This window comes from Oncorhynchus nerka, linkage group LG28 (assembly GCF_034236695.1).
Source record: "Oncorhynchus nerka isolate Pitt River linkage group LG28, Oner_Uvic_2.0, whole genome shotgun sequence".
Taxonomy (NCBI): domain Eukaryota; kingdom Metazoa; phylum Chordata; class Actinopteri; order Salmoniformes; family Salmonidae; genus Oncorhynchus; species Oncorhynchus nerka.
Window position 1 is genome coordinate 43,969,146 of NC_088423.1, and position 24,731 is coordinate 43,993,876.

The window sequence follows — 24,731 nt, forward strand, 5'->3', positions numbered from 1 at the left end:
CCAGTTTTTGTAGCCTTGAGCATTTGCCAGAGCAAGTATGTCTTTTAAATTGGTCTGTCTAGACCAGTATTAACCTTGTAGCCTCCCAGTGAGCAATTACAGGGCACTGTGGCAGATTTTGTTTCCACTACTCCCCTCGCTCGTTGCTTCCCCAGACCTTCATGGACCAGGATTTTTTTGGGAAATGGGACCTCTTGTGTCAGGCTGTGCAGGTGTTATATGAAGGTGTTATTGTAAAGTTTTTTATGCAGAATCAATTGGTCACTATTGGCCATTTCAAACTAAAGAATTTCAAGCATGTAATTCAGCGTCGCAGCTGGCAGTGCTGGAGCTTTAGAATTGAGTCAAATGTGAGAACTCAAGATGGCACCGATAGAGATGGCAGCTTAGCTTCAAGTCGTTAGGAAACTGTGCAGTATTTTGTTTTTTTTATGTATTATTTCTTACATTGTTAGCCCAGAAAACCTTAAGTGTTATTACATACAGCCGGGAAGAACTATTGGATATCAGAGAGACGTCAACTTACCAGCACAACCAGAACTACGATCAGGAATACGACTTTCCCAAAGTGGATCCTCTGTCTGCACCTCCCAGAGCATTTGAACTGATTCCAGAGGCCGACCCAAAACAACGCCATCGGAAGAGACGGTGCCGGAGCGGTCCTCTAGTGAGGCTTCGGATGCGCGCACACCACCCACCGCTTCAGAGTATATTACTCGCTAATGTCCGGTCCCTAGTTAACAAAGTCGATGAAATTAGGGGAAGAGTTGCTTTCCAAAGAGATATCCAGGATTGTGACATACTCTGTTTCACGGAGACATGGCTAGCTGGGGACATGCTGTCAGAGTCCGTTCAGCGAATGGGATTTTCAGTGCATTGCAACGACGTGAACAAACATCTCTCTGGTAAGAAGAAGGGCGGGTGTGTATATTTCATGATTAACAACTCATGGTGTAATTGTGACAACATACAATAACTCAAGTCCTTTTGTTCACCTAGAATTCCTCACAATCAAATGCCGACCGTGTTATCTCCCAAGAGAACTCTCCTCGGTTATCGGCACAGCCGTGTATATCCCCCCGCAAGCGGATACCAAGACGGCCATCAAGGAACTTCATTTGAATTTATGCAAACTGGAAACCATATATCCTGAGGCTGGACTGGGATATGTTCCGGGTAGCCTCAGACAATGACATTGACGTATACGCAAGTTTATAAGAAAGTGGACAGGAGATGTTGTACCCACTGTGACTATTAAAACCTTTCCTAACCAGAAACCGTGGATTGATGGCAGTATTCGAGCAAAACTGAAAGCAGGTACCACCGCATTTAATCATGGCAAGGCGACTGGAAACATGACCGAATGCAAACAGTGAGTTATTCCCTCCGTAAGGCAATAAAACAAGCAGTGTCAGTATAGAGACAAAGTGGAGTCGCAATTCAACGGCTCAAACATGAGACGTATGTGGCAGGGTCTACAGACAATCACGGATTACAAAAAGAAAACCAGCCCCGTTGCGGACAACGATGTCTTGCTCCCAGACAAATTAAATAACTTATTTGCGCGCCTTGAGGACAATACGGTGCCACCGACACGACACGCTACCAAAGACTGTGGGCTATCCTTCTTTGTGGCCAACATGAATAAAACGTTTAAACGTATTAACCCTCGCAAGGCTGCCGGCCCAGATGACATCCCTAGCCGTGTCCTCAGAGCATGCGCAGACCAGCTGGCTGGTGTGTTTACAGACACATTCAATCAATCCCTATCCCAGTCTGCTGTCCCCACATGCTTCAAGATGGCCACCATTGTTCCTGTTCCCAGGAAAGCAAAGGTAACTGAACTAAATGACTATCACTTACATTTCTCATCATGAAGTGCATTAAGAGGCTAGTCAAGGATCATATCACCTCCACCCTACCTGTTACCCTAGACCCACTTAAATTTGCTTACCGCCCCAATAGGTCCACAGACGATGCAATCGCCATCACACTGCACACTGCCCTATCCCATCTGAACAAGAGGAATACCTATGTAAGAATGCTGTTCATTGACTACAGCTCAGCATTCAACACCATAGTGCCCTCCAAACTCATCATTAAGCTTGAGACCCTTGGTCTCGACCCCACCCTGTGCAACTGGGTCCAGGACTTCCTGATGGGCCGCACCCAGGTGGTGAAGGTAGGAAACAACATCTCCACTCCGCTGATCAACAACACTGGGGCTCCACAAGGGTGCGTTCTCAGCCCTCTCCTGTACTCCCTGTTCACCCACGACTGCGTGGCCATGCACGCCTCCAACTCAATCATCAAGTTTGCAGATTACACTACAATGGTAGATTTGATTATCAACAACGACGAGACAGCCTACAGGGAGGAGGTGAGGGCCCTCGGAGTGGGGTGTCCGGAAAACAACCTCTCACTCAATGTCACCAAAACAAAAGAGATGATCGTGGACTTCAGGAAACAGCAAAGGTAGTACCCAACTATCCACATCAACCGGACAGCAGTGGAGAAGGTGGAAAGTTCCTTGGTGTATATATCACCAACAAACTGAAAAGGTCCACGTACACAGTGCCTCTTCAACCTCAGGAGGCTGAAAAAAATGTGGCTTGTCACGAAATCGCTCACTAACTTTTACAGGTGCACAATCGAGAGCATCCTATCACCGCGTGCTATGGCAATTGCACCGCCCACAACCGCAGGGCTCTCCAGAGGGTGGTGCGGTTTGCACAATGGATCACCAGGGGCAAACTACCTGCCCTCCAGGACACCTACACCACCCGTTAGCACAGGAAGGCAAAAAAGATAACCAAGGACAATAACCACCCGAGTCACTACCTATTCACCCTGCTTCCATCCAGAAGGCGAGGTCAGTACAGGTGCATCAGAGCTGGGACAGAGAGATTGAAAACAGCTTCTATCTTAACTGACTTGCCTAGTAAAATAAAGGTAAAATAAAAAAATAAATTAAAATTGAAAAATGTAATTATTAAAGTGACAAGAGTTCCATTTATAAGCCTTAAGAACAAATTCTTATTTTCAATGACGGCCTAGGAACAGTGGGTTAACTGCCTGTTCAGGGGCAGAACGACAGATTTTGTACCTTGTCAGCTCGGGGATTTGAACTTGCAACCTTTCGGTTACTAGTCCAATGCTCTAACCACTAGGCTACCCTGCCGCCCCATAATAATGTTTACATATCTCGCATTGCTTATCTCATATGTATATACTGTATACTGTATCCTTCACTATCTATTCTTTACTATCTATTGCATCTTAGCTGCTCTGTCACTGCTCATCCATATATTTTATACTTATATATTCTCATCCCATTCCTTTACTAGATTGTGTGTATTCGGTTTGTTGTGGAATTTGTTAGATTTGAGGTTTTGTTGTGGAATTGTTAGATATTACCTGTTAGATACTACTGCACTGTCAGATCTAGAAGCATAAGAATTTCGCTACACTCACAATAACAACTGCTAACCATGTGTATGTGACAAATAAAATTGGATTTGATTTGATGTTTGGCACATCAGCTAGAGGTTAAGCTGTTATGCTAGGTGTTTCTTACGGACCAATTGGATTGGGATCAACCTGCCCTCAGAACGCCACAATGACCATCATGCTTGGTTGACCATGAGAATGTGGCTTTTTTGTTTTCCCTCACCTGTACACATTTGTTGGACTATTTTTGAAGTGAGGGGGAAATTTGAGAGCTAGGGTGACGTCCCGTAACCATTGTGTGGGGCATTAATTGAGGATTTGGGCCTCAATTGCCGCTAAGGCACAATTTCCACTTGGAGCACAGCTGAAAGAAAGGTGAAATCTCCTAGGATTGTGTAGGAAATTCAATGTAAGTGACTTTTCTTTCTGCCATATTGTTTACATGCATGCAACTTACCCCCAAAAGCCTATATGAGGATAAAGTGTCCTGTGTTAGATTTATCTTGCGGGGTCCTCAAGGGGCTCAGACTTCATCTTAAGACCGATTGGCTCTGCACATTCATTCCTCAGCTGACTGCCCCTAAACACAGACGAGGCTACAACATTGTTGGAAGAGGAAGTCACTTTGTAATTTTATTTAACTGCAGACTTCCTCTCAACAATGGCCTAGCAGACAGAGGGAGCCGTGGAAAGGGGGACTTTGCATGGACCAAGGACTCGGAATTGTGCAAACTGACATGTTTTCTTATGGCCCTCCATTTTTTGTCATGTTGAAGGAAGATGAGGTTATCTAAGACTTAACTCAAATAACGCCCAATGAGATGAGTGTCATTGAGCAGCAGACCTTGCTTGAGTAAGCAGCTCTACGTGCTGGATAGACAGAAAGCGAGACAAAGAGAGAGTAAAGGGATGGAAAGGGAAGGATGGAAAGAGAGAGAGAAAAATATAATTCTTTAGTAATAATAGATATTATAGCAGAAAATTGTGCCACAGGCTGAGATTCAAACAATCTTTGCACTGTGATCCTGATTCAAAAATGTAAAATATTTCCTTGTTTCCAAGTGTGTCAACTGTCAAAATGCCTATAGAATATGTGTACAACCACTTGATTAATTTATATATAGGGTTTTTCTTTATTTGTACAATTTTCTACATTGTAGAATAATAGTGAAGACATCAACACTGTGAAATAACACATATGGAATCATGTAGTAACAAAAAAGTGTTAAACATAATAACATATATTTTATTTTGGAGATTCTCCAAAGTAGCCACTAAGGAGGTGTGGGAAGCCCAGCCGACCCCTTTATGCAGCGTGGTGGAACACAGAGACGACGAGGGAGCGGATAACAGCCATATGGCTAGTAGTAAGGGAACATATGGAGAAGGCCCAGCGCGCCCAAGCCAAGGTCTACAATTGGGGTACTCAGCCCCGAGAGTTCCATGTGGGTGACAAGGTGCTAGTTTTTGAAGTGCGTCCAGGTGGAACTGGACACACTCAGGCAAGCCGGGTTGACAGCGAATGCCAAGAAATGCAAGCTGGGGTTCGAGGATGTGGAGTACCTAGGGTACGGCAAGCCCCAGGAGAGGATGGTCCAGGTGGTTTGTGACTGGCCCGTTCCCCGCACCAAGACATGGCAAGTCCTTCCGAAAACAGTGAAGTGGTCGGATGAGGCCGAAGCTGTGTTCAGGCACCTGAAGGAAGCCTTGTGCTCCCATCCAATTCTCGGGACACACCATTTCCAGGTACTGATGCTGGTGCAGATGGATGCCTGCGACACGGGACTAGGGGCCATCCTGTCCCAGGTATACGATGGGGAGGAACACCCCATCATGTACGAAAGCCGGAAGTTGATACCTGAGCAAAGAAGTACTTGATTGTCAAGAGAGTGTCTAGCGGTGAAGTGGGCGCTAGATACTCTTAAGTATTACCTGTTGGGCACCCACTCACCCTGGTCACAGACCATGCTCCTCCGGCCAGGACTAATTGAGGCGGATTGAGACTGGTGAGTAATCAAGGGGCTGAATGCTCACCAGCCATACGGGGCCCATAAAGGTGCCAGGAGTGCAGCACACGGGAGGGTTGGGGGTAGTGAGAGGTTGCTACCAGATAGACGTCCTCACAGTCTGCTAGAACCGAGGGGCTAGGTGTTCTACCCCAGGGGAGACGGCATTCCCCAGAGCCCAGAAGGCGTTAACCCAGAAGTGGTCTCCTTGAGGAGACCGGTTTCTTTTCTTTTTCTTTATCGTTTTAAATAAACACCCTTGAAACTGAGGTATCACACTTGTGTCTGTGCCTGATCTGTGTAAACATCTAGATTAAACCCCCTGGTCTGCCACACCAGTCATATGAAATCCATAGATTAGGTCCTAATCAATTTATTTAAAATGACTGATTTCCTTATATGAACTATAACTCAGTAAAATCTTTGAAATTGTTGCATGTTGCGTTTTTTAATTTTTATGTTGTTAATTGTAGAAGTCACCGACAGTATCACCGACTATGGCCAGCTGATACTTGCTCCCCTTGGAGCTGTTGTTTTCAGCCCGTGGACAGCTCCGCAGTTCAGTGTTGAAACCGAGTCGATGACCTGGTCAATACCTTTCCCTGCTTCCTTTTCAGTGACCTGCAGTCTGACATTGATTGACAAGCAGTAAATATTCTACCGATTAGGCCGGCCATGTAATTAACCGGAGCCATGCTGTGTCCCTTTTTTCTATTTTGGTGAGAGCCATCTTTTACCGCTCTCAATTTCTGTTGCCATCAGCCATTACAATGCAATGTTTTGTTGTCCCCCCCCAGAGGGATTGGCATTTAGGAATCCCCTTTTTAGTGTGTTTAGGAAACACTTAATTTAGCCTATTTTGTCAGTCATTTCATTTATTTTCCAAACAGAGTAATTGCCTGGTAGGGAGCCATGGCTGCTCAGGGCCAATGTACAGGACTGCTTTGTCTGGCTAACCACACTCATTGATTAGAGGATGTCTGTAAATATCCCGTGTGCTCCCTATCTCTTTCTTTCCCTCCTTCCTTGGTTTGTTTGGAGGTTCAGTAGATGGCTGTATGAACACACAGAATATTCCCAAATGTTTAGCAACAATTTCTACTACATCCATACCAAAGTAGATGGAGCAATGCTGAGCTAAGCACTTTGAGACCAAGTGAAATCCAGTCTATTATGATACTTCATCTTTTTTTGTAAGTTGATATTTCAATTTAAATGCAATTTTACTCACGCTAAACTGTTGTAACTACACAGGTATGCTTGATAATAGGAGTAATTGTGCTTTGTGCCATGTGCAGCTACAGATAGCTTACGTAGGCCTATCGTTCTAAGTTAAATAAAATGATTAATTGAATTGATTATGGAGAAAACATATCCTAAATCATAAATCAAGTAAGTTGATAGGTGAAATACAGTAATTAATGGATCATGTCGCTAAATCAACGTTGTCTTTCGAGTTGAAAAGAGGCATGAATGAAGGAAAACTCCTTTGACAGGCTCATTGATGCAGGCCACAAGTGCTCCAACACAGTTGTGTGCTGGTCCTCCCTGTCTATTGGTGCCCAAAGCAGCTTTGAACTCTACTTCCCACTGGAACAACTGCCCCGTCTGTTACACTGGCGCAGGGGATGCCACAACTGTTTAGACCGGTAGTTTTGTCTTTAAAAAGGACTTAATTTCCTCTAGAAACTGTATTATGGGGTCAGATGAAAATATGACAAATTATGAAGGGGCCCTTTCTCAGTGTGTTGGCTTTTCTTGATAGTCAGCATCCTCTCAACATTGCTTAAAAATATGTTTCCTCTATAACAGCCTATATCAGCACTAACATGTTACATGAAGACATTGAGTAATAGTGAGTACAACTCATGTAAAATATTTCTCCTACTTCCAGGATTTCTACTCGGGGTCCACCTGCTTTACACTTAAATGCCCAATGCAGCTCATTTAAATCTCAATATTAAATAATTCCTCGGTAACAATTGGGTAACCTTATTGTAATAGATTTTCATTAAAATGTGCAAAAGTATCTTTTTAGCAAAAAAAACTATTTCTCAAGCAAGAATTTAGCTAGGACTGTCTGGGAGTGGACTGAGTGGGGAGGGGGAAACTGAAAATTAGCTGTTTGGAACTCTCTTTATGGGTCTATTAACCAATTTACCGTATGGTGTTGTCACCATGGAAAGCCGAAAAATCCCACCTATCCAAACCTGCTGATTGGAAAGTCCTGTGGAGATTGTATTTTCAATCAGAAACTATCAGGAATTAACACTGATCACACGTTTACGGTATTCATTTCATCAGCTGTTGTACAATATGATATAAAACACAGAAAAACATTTTTTTGGACTGCACTGGGCTGTTAAGTGTTGAAATCCTTGGTCTTGCTCAGTGTCTCATCTATACTGAGCAAAAATTATAAGCACAACATGCAACTATTTCAAAGTTACAGAGTTACAGTTCATATGAGGAAATCAGTCAATTTAAATAAATTCATTAGGCCCTAATCTATGGATTTCACATGACTTGGGAATACAGATATGCATCTGTTGGTCACATAAACCTTTAAAAAAATGTGCATTCAAATTGGCATCGATAAAATGCAATTGTGTTCGTTGTCCGTAGATTATGCCTGTCCGTACCATAACCCCACCCCATACTGCCGAATTATCTAAATTGACGTTGGAGATGGCTAATGGTAGAGAAATTAACATTAAATGAATTGGCAACAGCTCTAGTGGACATTCTTGCAGTCAGCATGCCAATTGCACTCTGCCCCAAAACTTGAGACATCTGTGGAATAGCATTACGTGACCAAACTGCACATTTTAGAGTGGCCTTTTATTGTCCCCACCACAATGTCCACCTGTGTAATGATCATGCTGTTTAGTCAGCTTCTGATATGCCACACCTGTCAGGTGGATGGATTATCTCTGCAAATGAGAAATGCTTACTAACAGGGATGTAAAAAAATGTGTACACAAAATCTGAGATAAATAAGGTTTTTGTGCATGTGGAAAATGTCTGGGATCTTTTATTTCAGTTCATGAAACATGGGACAAACACTTGTTGTGTTTGTATATGCCTTTCTATCTATGTATCTTCATACAACAGACCTGCATCTGTAAATGCTACAGTCCGCTCTCTGCTGAAGGAAAGAAGACCTCAGAATACAAAGCCCGTCTGTTGTCCACACTGCATTATATCAATAATGGAAAAATATTCATAAACCACACCAAAAAGTATGGTTATTATATGGACAGGTTTATTCAATATAATGATGACCACAGCACAGTGCCTTACATTGAATTAGATTAAACATATATATATTCTTTGGAATTTGAAAATGTGTTTAAATATCATTTTCAGTTTATTTCAGAGTTTGCAATGCAAAAGTATTTTGATCAATTCAGTTTTGTTGCTAGGGTAAAATACAGACCAAGACTTCATTTGGTTAGAGTGAAACCTATTTGCACTAAGTGAAGGCTGGAAAATCCATTAAAAAATGTAATGGTGTATCATTTAAATATATTGTATGAGCTATTCATTTTAAGTCCTGTATTTACATTATATTGATGTGAACATAAATAGAAAATGTCATTTGGAATAAAAACATGGTTTTTGTTCAATCCTTGTCCCCGAGAATATTATGTAGATGACTGCTCCTCCGTTTCTCCAACAAAGAGAGGGGATGTGTGTTGTTTTCTTGAATCTGCAGACAGGGAAAAAAAAGTGGAATAAGTTGAATGGACAACAAAGACTTTAAAAAGGCCAAAGAGAAACTAGCCCCTGTATGACAGCCTATTGAACAAGTTCTGTAGAGGTCTGTGTACATTGAACATGCCCCTCCTTGCTCCAGGTCCCTCTATTCTAGGTCTGTGATGTTTTCTACTGCTTTGACAGTACTAAAAATATATATTCCACAGAGCCAGAACCAAACAGTATACAAGAGTCCTGTATATGCAATTGGTGCACGAGTTAATTCTACAAAGATGAACTCGCTTTTCAGCAATTGTCCAATGTCCCTGTCCCTTGGGGGGGGGGGCATAATTATGTAGCCAATTAACAGAACCAAGGTAGATTTTTTTTGCCAGCTCCTTTCCCCCCCCTTCATGATTCCTGACACACAGTTTCCTTTCACGGGCAGTTAGAGATGTGTTCTCACCAGCCAACCCATTACTGCCTCTCCTCCCCACAGCTTTGTCTAGCCTCCTCTTTCTACCGGCTGAAAAGACAAGTGAAGAAAAAGCCATACCCAGTATTCCCTGCTGGGCCAATTCTTCCTCTATAGAAATCAGACGGTTGTATTTAGTCAGCCGCTCTCCACGATTCAGACCTCCCAGTTTGACATACCCAACTCCCAGGCCTACGACCTGAGGGAGAGAGCGAAACGCACAATGACAACAGTTTACAGGCATAGAGCTCCAACATGCAACTGCTCATCAGCAAGGAAAGGACAAGACGCCGTTAGTTAGCTTTGTTGTAGTGTGAGTACACAATGACAGGCAAACTGTTTATGATATCTCTTCAACAGAGGTTATTGGGCCTTGTAAATACACACACGTGTATTGTCAAACTCGTACAGAACAGAATACATTCATAATTGCTGAGTTACTGCAATTGATTGTGGGTTGTTCCACGAAATGAGTGCCGTTTGCGTCCCTTGGATATTTTAAGAAGAAATTGTGTGCAAATATTTAATAAAAACATCCTGTTATATAAAATGAAATGCCCTTTAATATAGACCACATTGAATATTCAATAAATCAGATTTTTTATATAATTAGACTTACTAAAGAGCCCATATTCTGCATTTTGACATCTCTCTGTGACTTCTATGAAGATTTTAACCCAAATAACCCAAACACTTCTCCAAGTTTTCACCATCATTCTAAAGCCCTAGTTATTTAGATGGGATAAAAATGTTTCAACAACTTTTTTTGCGAAACTTGGATTAAAAAGTTCCTCCCGGTTGCACACAACAAGCTTCCATTCCCCATGTTACAAGGGGATTTATGGCTGATTTAAGATAAAGTTGTCAATCCTGTTATGGTCAACCCCGTTATACTTATTAGGCACTTACTATAGTTATTTTTTTATTTAACCTCTTGTGATGGAAAAATGTGTTTTTCAAGAAGTTGAACGTGTGCTTTTTATGACAGAAAGTAAAACATTTGGTAAAATAAAATAAATCATCAAGTTCCACTACGTAGCCCTTTACACTCGTACAGGTTGAAAATGGAAGATTTGGGAACTGGTAAGCTCCTAAATTGGAACGCAGTGGCTGTACAGTAACATGCTATACATGACGTCAGAGCTCAGGCTCTACGCTTCATTCACAGTATTCTTGGGTTTTGACTGACAGCCGTTCTGAACTTGGGCACAGCACGCGACAAGATGTTGCCCCAATCCCTCCGACTAATTGGTCCATTTTTGCAATTTTTTTGTCGTCTGAATCAGGGAACTGCTGTCAATCAAAAGGACTCTATGTATTTTTAAAGATGAGACGTTGAGGATTATAATAAACATCCCTTTGAAGTTATACAAGCAAGCCAAACACCCATGAGTCCAAATGTGCACTTCACATTTCCATATCATAAAAATCTGGTCATATACAGTGTTAACATTTATGATCACTTTGTTACATGTACAGTTACAAGATGACATAGTGTCATAACCTGAATGCACTCATGACTCCTTTCTAAACGCACCAAAATAACAATCAGTTTTATTAATTGCCCCGTATGATCCTATTTTATAACTTAGCTAGTCATGTAGGCAATAGAACAAGCTTTCAAATTATGCCTACCTGACCCAGATTGCGATTTATAATGGGCCGTTTTTGGATTACGTAAACAACAACAGTAATTGTGTGATGGCGGGGACGCAGGGTTGTGTTCCAAACAAAACAACTACAAGTGTGCTTCCTCTAGTTCCTCAACAGCACAGCTAGAAGAGCCCAAAAGCACCTTATAGTTGAAGACTCTTCTTTAAATCAGAAAAGTGCATTGAAATTATTTAGGAACTGTGCACACTTTGGAGAGGTGTGTGTGGCCACTTGGAGACACCAGTTAGTCCTCTCACTCAAACCCGTGTAACTTCTTTGGTCTTATGTCGCACCTACCCCATATTTTCCAGGAATATTCGTATCATGTTACTGAATGTATCCAGAGTATTTTCAGATTTTGTTATTAGCTAATGCGGTGAAAAGTACAGTAAATGTCAAATGCACATAAAATGAACAGTGTAATTTTGTGTCCCAGGTGAAATGTTGTGTCCTCAACTTTGGTTTAAAACCGTTCCCTTTCAAATGCTACCATGCTTATGCATATTATTATCATATTTCTTCTGTCAGAAACATTTCAATTGAGCCTTATCCATATATGCCAATTCCCACGAGTGTAAAAAGTTAAAAAGGCACCTAATTGGTGGAACGACCCTTATCAGACTTTCAGTCAAACAGATTGATAGATAAAGACACAGAGAGAGATAGACATGTAAACATATAGATGTAAAGAGACACACAAAGCCAGGGAATAGATGACTAAACCTCACCACATCTGAGAGGGCGTCATCACTGCAGGGTTCACCGCACGTCGTTCCAATTATCACTGCACCTGACATACAAAAGGTGACACACACACACACTTAAGTCATTTACTGTACATGACCAGGTCAATTAATCAACTCTTTACACTGTCTGTCATTACAGGGGTTCGTTCCCTCTTGAAATACACTGCATTCCCCAAAATAAACATGAACAAACTAACAAACCTTAGTTTCATATAAACATTCATTTGAGTGAGATCGTAAGAACAAAGGTCATCTCCGAAACCCAGAACTAGAATCTTGCGAAATTGTGTCAGATGCTCGGTTAAATCCTGAGGGGAGACGTGCTATAAAATATACTAACGAGACAAACGAAGCCTCAACCCCTCTAAGTGGAAACTATCGCGATGAATCCCAAACAAGCCCCTTGGCCCTACCATACTGGATATAAAGGTTGCGTTCCTCTGCTCAGACATTGCATGCATCAACCAATGGTTGCATGCCACGTCATTCGACTGTACCGTTGGGCACCAGATTGCTATAAGATGTGATGTGGTTAGCTGATACTTAAAAAACCTATCCAGACTAGGGTTGAAAGGCGGGAAACCGGTTACGGAGATTTACCAAGAATTACCGCCTAAACCACCCCCTTTTCCTGGGTAAAATCACTTAGAGAAATTATTTATATGAACAGCATGACGTTAAATGGAACTGTTAAATTATATGCAATGTCTCAATCTGGATTCTCTAAGGCTTTCTCTCTGCTCTCTGCATGATCAATCATCAATGCTCAGGGTGGGAACAGACGGCCCATCTCAGTATGGACGGCAGTTGACAATGCATGTCGACCTATCATCTCATCATGGGAGCTTTTTTTCTTGTGACAGGTGGGCCTACATTTTCTGCAGCATAGCCTATGCTACAGTAATATAAGGACCGAATGCGCCTCTAATTTACACATCTCCATCTGGCTTTTGGGGGTCACATTATTTGTTTAATTTTAAAGATAAATGTTTTTTAAACAGCCTATCACTCGAATATCGTTGCTTTAAAACAGTGCACGTGCGAGCACTCTTGCAGCATTTCTCTATCCATCAGTAATAGACAATCCTGTTCAATATATATATATATAAATATATATCTACAGTGGGGAGAACAAGTATTTGATACACTGCCGATTTTGCAGGTTTTCCTACTTACAAAGCACGTAGAGGTCTGTATTTTTTTAAATCATAGGTACACTTCAACTGTGAGAGACAGAATCTAAAATAAAAATCCAGAAAATCCCATTGTATGATTTATAAGTAATTAATTAGAATTTTATTGCATGACATTAGTATTTGATCACCTACCAACCAGTAAGAATTTCGGCTCTCACAGACCTGTTTTTTTTTTCTCTTTAAGAAGCCCTCCTGTTCTCCACTCATTACCTGTATTAACTGCACCTGTTTGAACTCGTTACCTGTATAAAAGACACCTGTCCACACACTCAATCAAACAGACTCCAACCTCTCCACAATGGCCATGACCAGGGGGCTGTGTAAGGACATCAGGGACAAAATTGTAGACCTGCACAAGGCTGGGATGGGCTACAGGACAATAGGCAAACAGCTTGGTGAGAAGGCAACAACTGTTGGCGCAATTATTAGAAAATGGAAGATGACGGTCAATCACCCTCGGTCTGGGGCTCCATGCAAGATCTCACCTCGTGGGGCATCAATGATCATGAGGAAGGTGATGGATCAGCCCAGAACTACACGGCAGGACCTGGTCAATGACCTGAAGAGAGCTGGGACCACAGTCTCAAAGAAAACCATTAGTAACACACTACGCCGTCATGGATTAAAATCCTGCAAGGTCCCCCTGCTCAAGCCAGCGCATGTCCAGGTCCATCTGAAGTTTGCCAATGACCATCTGGATGATCCAGAGGAAGAATGGGAGAAGGTCATGTGGTCTGATGAGACAAAAATAGAGCTTTTTGGTCTAAACTCCACTCGCTGTGTTTGGAGGAAGAAGAAGGATGAGTACAACTCCAAGAACACCATCCCAACCGTGAAGCATGGAGGTGGAAGCATCATTCTTTGGGGATGCTTTTCTGCAAAGGGGACAGGACGACTGCACCGTATTGAGGGGAGGATGGATGGGACCATGTATCGCGAGATCTTGGCCAACAACCTCCAACAACCTCCTGCCAAAATCCCTGCTGCAGTGTGTGCAAACCTGGTCAAGAACTACAGGAAACATATGATCTCTGTAATTGCAAACAAATGTTTCTGTACCAAATATTAAGTTCTGTTTTTCTGATGTATCAAATACTTATGTCATGCAATAAAATGCAAATAAATTACTTAAAAATCATACAATGTGATTTTCTGGATTTTTGTTTTAGATTCCGTCTCTCACAGTTGAAGTGCACCCATGATAAAAATGACAGACCTCTACATGCTTTGTAAGTAGGAAAACCTGCAAAATTGGCAGTGTATCAAATACTTGTTCTCCCCACTGTATATATAATATATATATATATATTGAACAGGATTGTCTATTACTGTCTATTACTGATGGATAGAGAAATGCGGTACCAGTCAAAATATACAGTACCAGTCAAAAGTTTGGACACACCCACTCACTCCAGGTTTTTCTATATTTTTACTATTTTCTACATTCTACATGTAGAATAATAATGAAGACATCAAAACTATGAAATAACACATATGGAATCATGTAGTAAGCAAAAAAGTGTTATACAAGTCTAAATATATATTATATTTGAGATTCTTCAAAGTAGCCACCCTTTGCCTTGATGACAGCTTTGCACACTGGCTGAAGTACGTTTCATTGAAGATAAGTAAAGAAAAGTACAGTACAGTACAATACAATACACCAGAACACATTAGAGTACAGTAAATAAAATAAAAGTCAAATATAGTGTACTATTGTACCCTACTATACTCTAATGTATACTCTGCTGAACTAAACTGTACTATACTGAGTAAAACTCTACTATCCTATACCATACCATGCCATACTGTACTATACTGAATACAACTCTACTGTCCTATACTCTACCATACCATACTGTACTTCACTGAATAAAACTCTACTGTCCTATACCGTGCCAAACCATACTGTACTTTACTGAATAAAACTCTACTGTCCTATACCGTACCGTACTGCATTGTACTCCACTCTCCTAAACTGTCAGGCACTGTACTGTGATGTTCAAACTTGTGAAACATAGCGTAGACGTCTATGATTAGTTCAGATTTGGATCTGATCTGCACCGACCAAATTTTGTTGGGGCGGAGCTCATTGGAATAATAGTGTTCGTTTCCATTCATAGGCTTGTGTGCGGCTGCTCGGCCATGGAAACCCATTTCAATAAGCTCCCGACAAACAGTTCTTGTGCTGACGTGGCTTCCAGAGACAGTTTGGAGTGTTGCAACATTTACATTTACATTTAAGTCATTTAGCAGACGCTCTTATCCAGAGCGACTTACAAATTGGTGCATTGCAACCGAGGACAGATGATTTTTACCTGCTAGGCTCTTCAGTACTCGGCGGTCCTGTTATGTGAGCTTGTGTGGCCTACCACTTGTTGCTCCTAAACATTTCCACTTCACAATAACAGCACTTATAGTTGACTAGGGCAGCTCTAGCAGGGCAGACATTTGACAAACTGACTTGTTGTTTGTGGCATCCTATGATGGCGCCCCTTTAAGTCACGGAGCTCTTCAGTAAGGCCATTCTACAGCCAATGTTTGTGTATGGAGATTGCATGACTGTGTGCTCAATTCTATACACCTGTCAGTCATAGGTGTGGCTGCAATAGCCAAATTCACTAATTTGAAGGGGTGTCCACATACTTTTGTATATATGATGCACAGTATGTAACTGTTACTGAGAATGTTATTGTAGTTGAAGTGGTCTGTTGATTTATTCTGTAGGTTTGACTACTATGAACGTCATCGCTGCTTTTGAAAAAGCTAACATAAGTCCATGTGACAGATATAATACATTTTGTATTTTTTTATTTCACCTTTATTTAACCAGGAAAGCTAGTTGAGAACAAGTTCCCATTTACAACTGCGGCCTGGCCAAGATAAAGCAAAGCAGTGCGACACAAACAACAACACGGAATAAATAAGCATACAGTCAATAACACAATAGTAAAAAAAGAGTCTATATAGTGTGTGCAAATGGTGTGAGGAGGTAAGGAAATAAATAGGCCATAGTAGCGAAGTAATTACAATTTAGCAGATTAACACTTAAGTGATAGATGAGCAGATGATGATGTGCAAGTAGTGATACTGGTGTGCAAAAGAGCAGAAAAGTAAATAAAAACAATATGGGGATGAGGTAGGTAGATTGGGTGGGCTATTTACAGATGGACTATGTACAGCTGCAGCGATCGGTTAACTGCTCAGATAGCTGATGTTTAAAGTTAGTGAGGGAAATGTAAGTCTCCAGCTTCAGCGATTTTTGCAATTCGTTACCGTCACTGGCAGCAGAGAACTGGAAAGAAAGGCGGCCAAAGGAGGTGTTGGCTTTGGGGATGACCAGTGAGATATAGCTGCTGGAGCGCGTGCTACGGGTGGGTGTTGTTATCGTGACCAGTGAGCTGAGGTAAAGCGGAGCTTTACCTAGCATAGACTTACAGATGACCTGGAGCCAGTGGGTCTGGCGACGAATATGTAGCGAGGGCCAGCCGACTAGAGCATACAGGTGGCAGTGGTAGGTGGTATAAGGGGCTTTGGTAACAAAAAAATAAATATTCTGTTGCAATCTTCTAGCTCCTCTTTCTTATATTAAGAGGCTTGAAAAAGTATTATTGTGATATGATGCTTACTTCAATGAGAATGTATGTGCAGTTGAAATTTGGCCATAGAATTAATGACTGAAAAAAAAAACGGATTTTCTGTAAATTACGTATTTTCAACGTCCGGAAAATACGTATTTTCACCTTTCATTCAGCACCTAAAATCCACCGGATTTCAATGTCCGGAAAATATGTATTTTCAACGTCCGGAACATACGTCATTTCGACATCTGTAGAATACGCCATTGCACCTTTTATTCAGCACCTAAAATGCACCCAACTTCAACATCTGGAAAGGACGTCTAAAAGATTCATCCAACAGAATCCATCAGAGCAACCATGTATGTCAGCGTGTGAGTGAACTCACCCCATCCTTTGGTAAAAATCCTTAGTTCCATCTCTGTCGAATATACACTGTGTCTATTCAGTTTTGATGTTATGACGTCAATTAATTTAGGTCAATCTGGCCAATATGTAGGCTAATTCCACTAGCATGGATTTGACATTCCCTCCATAAAACTATGCATACTATACATTTGACTTACAATAGGACAATGAGTCATGTATTAGTAAACAATAGCTCTATGTAAAACTGACTCCATCAGTGGCTCCCTTACCTTTGTTCTCTGTGGTGACGTGGATCAGGTCGGTGACTGTGGTCTCATTGCTCTGATTGAGGATATACCCTCTGACCCCTGGAAGAGATGGGGCGTCTTCCCGCGAGCTGTGACACTGGGGCTTGGAGGAGATGTCAGAGAGCAGGCTACACGAGGCTCCAACCACACTGCTCAGTCTCTCCCACTGCTCCACATCCTTACACAGGGGTCACATACCATGAGCTTCTACAAGCACATTTGTACTCACCAACGCATGTCTTTCGTTTACTGCGGTATTGTGTTCAGAGCTGTGTTCCTGTCTTACCTCTTTTCGCAGAGGATCGATCAGAGCTACGACTGCTGGGTATTTACTAATCAAAGCCTCATACATGTCCACTAGTTCATCAGGAGACTTGGGTGTTCCTGTAATAACTTCATACTTTCCTTTTGGCTGTAGAGGAGCAAAGACAGAATGAATACATAGAATTGTACTCATTGTGCAAGGGCACACTGCATGTTTTAACATTCTGTTTACGTACATAGTCCATTAGGTTGTGAGCAGCACAGTTTACTGCTAAATGGATCCCCTTTCCAAGTGCCAATCCAAGATTGTTAGATGCTTCAGTAATTAGATCGAGAGGCTGCTCAGGACGCTCATACCCAACAACTAAGGCTCCAGAGTCAGACACGGTTGGCAGTACAGGCTGGAAAGAGAGAAGGGATGTTTAGTCAGCCACCTGGAAAGGAACGCAAAGTGTCATTGTTAATAATATACCTATATACACGTATGTGGAGAGAAGTGCTGGATCATCTATTTGCAGTTTGCTAGTGCAACTAGTGCTTAACCATAAACAGACGGCATTGAATTGATTCAAGCCTTGAAAAATGTACGCTTTCATGTAAGGTATACAGTGCCTTCAGAAAGTATTCACACCCCTGGACTTTTTCCACATTTTGTTGAGTTACAAAGTGGGATTCAAGTGGATTTAATTGTTTAAAAAAATTCAAGGATTTACACAAAACAGTCTGTAATGTCAAAGTGGAATAAAAAATCTAACATTTGTAAAACACTTAATTTATCTTCTGTCTTCTTGGTAAGCAACTCCAGTGTAGATTTGGCCTTGTGTTTTATGTTATTGTCCTGTTGAAAGGAGAATTAATCTCCCATGTCTGGTAGATAGCAGACAACCAGGTTTTCCTCTAGGATTTTGCCTGTGCTTAGGTCCATTCCTTTTTTTTTCATCCTGAAAAACTCCCAGTCCTTAACGATTACAAGCATAACATGATGCAGCCACCACTATGCTTGAACATGTGGAGTGGTACTCAGTAATGTGTTGTATTGGATTTGCCCCAAACATAACATTTTGTATTCAGGACAAAAAGTGAATTGCTTTGCCACATTTTTGCAGTATTACTTTAGTGCCTTGTTGCAAACAGGATGCATGTTTTGGAATATGTGTATTCTGTACATGCGTTCTTCTTTCCCTCTGTCAATTAGGTTAGTATTTTGGAGTAACTACATGTTGTTGATTCATCCTCAGTTTTCTCCTATCTGTACCTTTGTAGTGACTGGGTGCACACTATCCAAAGTGTAATTAATAACCTCACTATGCTCAAAGGGATATTCAATGTCTGCTTAAAATATATATATATACACTGCTCAAAAAAATAAAGGGAACACTTAAACAACACAATGTAACTCCAAGTCAATCACACTTCTGTGAAATCAAACTGTCCACTTAGGAAGCAACACTGATTGACAATACATTTCACATGCTGTTGTGCAAATGGAATAGACAACAGGTGGAAATTATAGGCATTTAGCAAGACACCCCCAATAAAGGAGTGGTTCTGCAGGTGGGGACCACAGACCACTTCTCAGTTCCTATGCTTCCTGGCTGATGTTTTGGTCACTTTTGAATGCTGGCGGTGCTTTCACTCTAGTGGTAGCATGAGAGGGAGTCTACAACCCACACAATTGGCTCAGGTAGTGCAGCTCATCCAGGATGGAACATCAATGCAATCTGTGGCAAGAAGGTTTGCTGTGTCTGTCAGCGTAGTGTCCAGAGCATGGAGGCGCTACCAGGAGACAGGCCAGTACATCAGGAGACGTGGAGGAGGCCGTAGGAGGGCAACAACCCAGCAGCAGGACCGCTACCTCCACCTTTGTGCAAGGAGGAGCACTGCCAGAGCCCTGCAAAATGACCTCCAGCAGGCTGCAAATGTGCATGTGTCTGCTCAAACGGTCAGACTCCATGAGGGTGGTATGAGGGCCACAGGTGAGGATTGTGCTTACAGCCCAACACCGTGCAGGACGTTTGGCATTTGCCAGAGAACACCAAGATTGGCAAATTCACCACTGGCGCCCTGTGCTCTTCACAGATGAAAGCAGGTTCACACTGAGCACGTGACAGTCTGGAGACGCCGTGGAGAACGTTCTGCTGCCTGCAACATCCTCCAGCATGACCGGTTTGGCGGTGGGTCAGTCATGGTGTGGGGTGGCATTTCTTTGGGGGGCCGCACAGCCCTCCATGTGCTCGCCAGAGGTAGCCTGACTGCTATTAGGTACCAAGATGAGATCCTCAAACCCCTTGTGAGACCATATGCTGGTGCGGTTGGCCCTGGGTTCCTCCTAATGCAAGACAATGCTAGAACTCATGTGGCTGGAGTGTGTCAGCAGTTCCTGCAAGAGGAAGGCATTGATGCTATGGACTGGCCCGCCCGTTCCCCAGACCTGAATCCAATTGAGCACATCTGGGACATCATGTCTCTCTCCATCCACCAACGCCACGTTGCACCACAGACTGTCCAGGAGTTAGCGGATGCTTTAGTCCAGGTCCGGGAGGAGATCCCTCAGGAGACCATCCGCCACCTCATCAGGAGGTGGAGGCCACACACACTACTGAGCCTCATTTGGACTTGTTTTAAGGACATTACATCAAAGTTGGATCAGCCTGTAGTGTGGTTTTCCACTTTAATTTTGAGTGTGACTCCAAATCCAGACCTCCATGGGTTGATCAATTTGATTTCCATTGATAATTTTTGTGTGATTTTGTTGTCAGCACATTCAACTATGTAAAGAAAAAAGTAGTTAATAAGAATATTTCATTAATTCAGATCTAGGATGTGTTATTTTAGTGTTCCCTTTATTAGCAGTGTATATACCAATAGGTGCGCTTCTTTGTGAGGCATTGTAAAGCCTCCCTGGTCTTTGTGGTTGAATCTGTGTTTTCACTGTTCGACTGATGGACCACACAGAGATGAAGAAATCATTCAAAAATGTAAAAACTATTATTGCACATAGTCCATGCGACTTATGTGACTTGTTTAGCAGTTTACTCCTGAACTTATTTACAGTAGTCTTACTAAGGCTTTGACATGTCAGGTCTTCATTTTTAATTAATTAGTAAAAAAGGTTAAAATCATAATTCCACTTTGATATTATGGGGTATTGTGTGTAGGCCAGTGACATAAAATCTCAATTTAATCCATTTTCAATTCAGGCTGTAACACAACAAAAGTTGGAAAAAGTAACATTCAGATAACATATCTAAATTCAGCAAAAAAATAAACGTCCTGTCACTGTCAACTGCGTTTATTTTCAGCAAACTTAACATGTGTAAATATTTGTATGAACATAACAAGATTCAACAACTGAGACATAAACTGAACAAGTTCCACAGACGTGACCAAATTGAATAATGTGTCCCTGAACAAAGGGCGGGTCAGAATCAAAAGTAACATTCAGTATCTGGTGTGGCCACCAGCTGCAATAAGTACCGCAGTGCATCTCCTCCTCATGGACTGCACCAGATTTGCCAGTTCTTGCTGTGAGATGTTACCCCACTCTTCCACCAAGGTACCTGCATGTTCCCCGACATTTCTGGGGGGAATGGCCCTAGCCCTCACCCTTCGATCCAACAGGTCCCAGGCGTGCTCAATGGGATTGAGATCTGGGCTCTTCACTGGCCATGGCAGAACATTGACATTCCTGCCTTGTAGGAAATCAAGTCCAGAACGAGCAGTATGGCTGGTGGCATTGTCATGCTGGAGGGTCATGTCAGGATGAGCCTGCAGGAAGGGTAACACGTGAGGGAGGAGGATGTCTTCCCTGTAAAGCACAGTGTTGAGATTGCCTGCAATGACAATAATCTCAGTCCAATTATGCTGTGACACACCGCCCCAGACCATGACGGACCCTCCACCTCCAAATCCATCCTGCTCCAGAGTACAGGCCCCGGTGTAACGCTCAATCCTTCGACGATAAACGTGAATCCGACCATCACCCCTGGTGAGACAAAACCGCGACTCGTCAGTGGAGAGCATTTTTTGCCAGTCCTGTCTGGTCCAGCGATGGTGGGTTTGTGGCCATAGGCAACGTCGTTGCCGGTGATGTCTGGTGAGGACCTGCCTTACAACAGGCCTACAAGCCCTCAGTCCAGCCTCTCTCAGCCTATTGCGGACAGTCTGGGCACTGATGGAGGAATTGTGAGTTCCTGGTGTAACCCGGGCAGTTGACGTTGCCATCCTGTACCTGTCACGCAGGTGTGATGTTCGGATGTACCGACCCTGCGCAGGTGTTGTCACATGTGGTCTGCCACTGCGAGGATGATCAGCTGTCTTTCCTGTCTCCCTGTAGCGCTGTCTTAGGCGTCTCACAGTACGGACACATGCAATTTATTGCCCTGACCACATCTGCAGTCCTCCTGCCTCCTTGCAGCATGCCTAAGGCATGTTCCCGCAGATGAGCAGGGACCCTGGGCATCTTTCTTTTGGTGTTTTTCAGAGTCAGTAGAAAGGCCTCCTTAGTGTCCTTGACATTAATTGACCTTAATTGCCTATCGTCTGTAAGCTGTTCGTGTCTTAACGACCGTTCCGCAGGTGCATGTTCATTAATTGTTTATGGTTCATGGGAAACCGTGTTTAAACCCTTTACAATGAAGATCTGTGAAGTTATTTGGATTTTTACTAATTATCTTTGAAAGACAGTCCTGAAAAAGGGATGTTTCTTTTTTTGCTGAGTTTATTGTCCACCAAAATGTATTTGCTGTCTTTTCTAGAAGGTAGAGTAAGAAAGACAACATGTACTGTTGACCCCTCTCGCAACTGTGAGTCATAAGACACAAACAGAGCCCTATACTGTACAGTAGAGCCAACATACAAATATCTGCCGCAATGTTCCTTACCCCTGTTTTTGAAGCAGCGTTCATTATTTTCATCATCTCCTTTTGAAGCTCAAGTACCATTGTAATGATCTGTTGGGGGAGTTCACAGGTTGTCTTCGATACATGTTTGGTTAAACTATGTAATACCAAAGCTTGGCAGAGAAAATGTGCTTATGTTGAAAAACAATCAGGAACATTGGTTGACTTAACCTCGACACTCTCAAGACTAGTATTCAGTAAGTCCTGTATGGTCGTGTGCGGCATAGTTGGTAGAGCATGGGGCTTGCACCACCAGGGTTGTGGGTTCGATTCAAGCATGGGACCAGAATGAATGTATGCACTCACTACTGTAAGTCGCTCTGGATCAGAGGGTCTGCTAAATTACTTTAATGTGTAAGTGTACAGATAGAACACAAAGAATAAACTTGAGTTTTGATGGACTCTCCCAGTAATACTGGGCAGATGGAGAACAAAATGTGTAACTTGAAATTGGAGAATAAAGGCTGAAAATATGTTGTGGTTGTGAGTGTCAATACTTGTTTCAGTCTTTGTCCAGCTTTAGGGATGACAATGACTTCCTCCAGTAAATTGAGTTTTCCTGGGGACATCTTGCCACAGCTCAACAAAGTTACCAAGGGCACAGGGATGTGCATCTCTTTTGGACACGGCTGTTCAAATAAAGAAAAAGCATAGTAAAGCATTTGGTGTTTTACAAATGTGACCCGTTTCAAGAAGCGAGGTGTATGTCGCACGCCACTACTTCACAGGAGAGGCATTTTAACGTTTTTTTTATTTAAAAAAAATGAAATGTTTTTTTTTGCCAGAAATGCCTTCTGGAACATAAAAGACTTGGTGAGGTATTATTGAACACTTTAGTTACAGTAGCAGATTTTGGACATTATATGCCCAAGTCAAGAGAAGATGGTCAATATTATTACTCAGCACTTCTGACACTTTTTAAAAAACTACTGGCTACATGTTTTGTATGACAACTAGATGAAATAGCCTCCCTACACCCACATATACTGTATAGTATCTGGTATTGCCCTTAGGCCTATCATTCCTGATCAATGACCTATATCACATTGCATGGTGTGTTTGTGTGTGTGCAGGTATGTGTGTTGAAGGGGGGGCTCACTGACTTGTTGGTTTCTCAGAGCTTTGATGTACTTGTACAGGGGGAGGCATTGCAGTAGAGCCCCAGTCTTGGCCACAGCCAAGGACACTGAACCAATGGCCATGCTGCCAGGCAGGACCAGCTCTGAGGGCTCTGGAGGTGGAATGGGCTTCTCTGTGCTGTTGCCTTTTTTGCCTGGAAAACCAGAAATCATCTGCCTCAATTTTGTTACACAACTTGAGAGGAAGAAGAATTTTCCCCAGTGACTGACTGAGAGGCCAGGCCTCCCACAGGGACTCTCTTACAACACTAGAGAGGGGGGAGGAGACGGTTTACCACAGGGGGACCACTAGGGAAATAAGAAAGAGAGCATTGCATTGGACCATTGGACCAGCGCTTCAATTAAGACTTCTCTATGGAGCCGGGACCTAATACTGGCAGAGCTCTTAAAATAACACCTCTCAATGTGTATCCCAGGTGGAAACTTCAGTGTAACATTGAACCTGCACATAACCTCTGAGCACCAGTCCGTTTCTTTATGCATACTTAAAACATACACAGGGTCCCGCTGCTGTATTTGATTGAGAACAAGCTAATGTTTTGAAAGAAAAGCATCCAGTGGTAATATGATGTGTGATGTCAGATTATCTGGCAGGCTGGCCCAGGGGAGAGGTTCGTTACCTTTGTCTCCACCCTTCTTGTCTTTGGGGGGTGCTGTGGGAGGGGATGGCTCAGGCACAGGCACACTAGGTGGCGGGTTCTCCTTCTCTCTGTTCCGAATGTCCTGGTCCTCCAGGTAGCGGGCCATGAAGAAATCACTGCCACACAAAACAAATACCACTTGGCCTTCATCCACAGGAGCAGCATAGAGTTATCAAAAGCAGCATGCATGACACTATGGGGTTGATCAGGACAAGGGTTTATTTTACCCTTGGATGAGTCATTGTATAATAGGAGAAATGTCAGATATTGACCAAATAGGTACTGATGGAGAATGGAACACACTCCTTGTGTGACACCAGAGTTACC

The 24,731-nt window shown here is 42.5% G+C and overlaps 1 protein-coding gene across 1 annotated transcript in view; it reads right to left on the reverse strand.

Annotated features, from left to right (window-relative positions):
- Nucleotides 1-8,699: 8,699 nt before the first annotated feature.
- LOC115113260 (enolase 4) overlaps nt 8,700-24,731 on the reverse strand; it is a 36,517-nt gene continuing 20,485 nt past the window's right edge. The window contains exons 4-13 of the mRNA XM_029640729.2: nt 24,384-24,520; nt 23,728-23,897; nt 23,122-23,253; nt 22,607-22,675; nt 17,960-18,124; nt 17,746-17,871; nt 17,442-17,637; nt 12,012-12,073; nt 9,712-9,829; nt 8,700-9,168 (exon numbers count right to left, since the gene is read on the reverse strand). Of these exons, the coding sequence (XP_029496589.1) occupies nt 9,104-9,168; nt 9,712-9,829; nt 12,012-12,073; nt 17,442-17,637; nt 17,746-17,871; nt 17,960-18,124; nt 22,607-22,675; nt 23,122-23,253; nt 23,728-23,897; nt 24,384-24,520 (1,240 nt within the window). The 3' untranslated portion in view covers nt 8,700-9,103. The remainder of the gene's footprint in view (nt 9,169-9,711; nt 9,830-12,011; nt 12,074-17,441; nt 17,638-17,745; nt 17,872-17,959; nt 18,125-22,606; nt 22,676-23,121; nt 23,254-23,727; nt 23,898-24,383; nt 24,521-24,731) is intronic.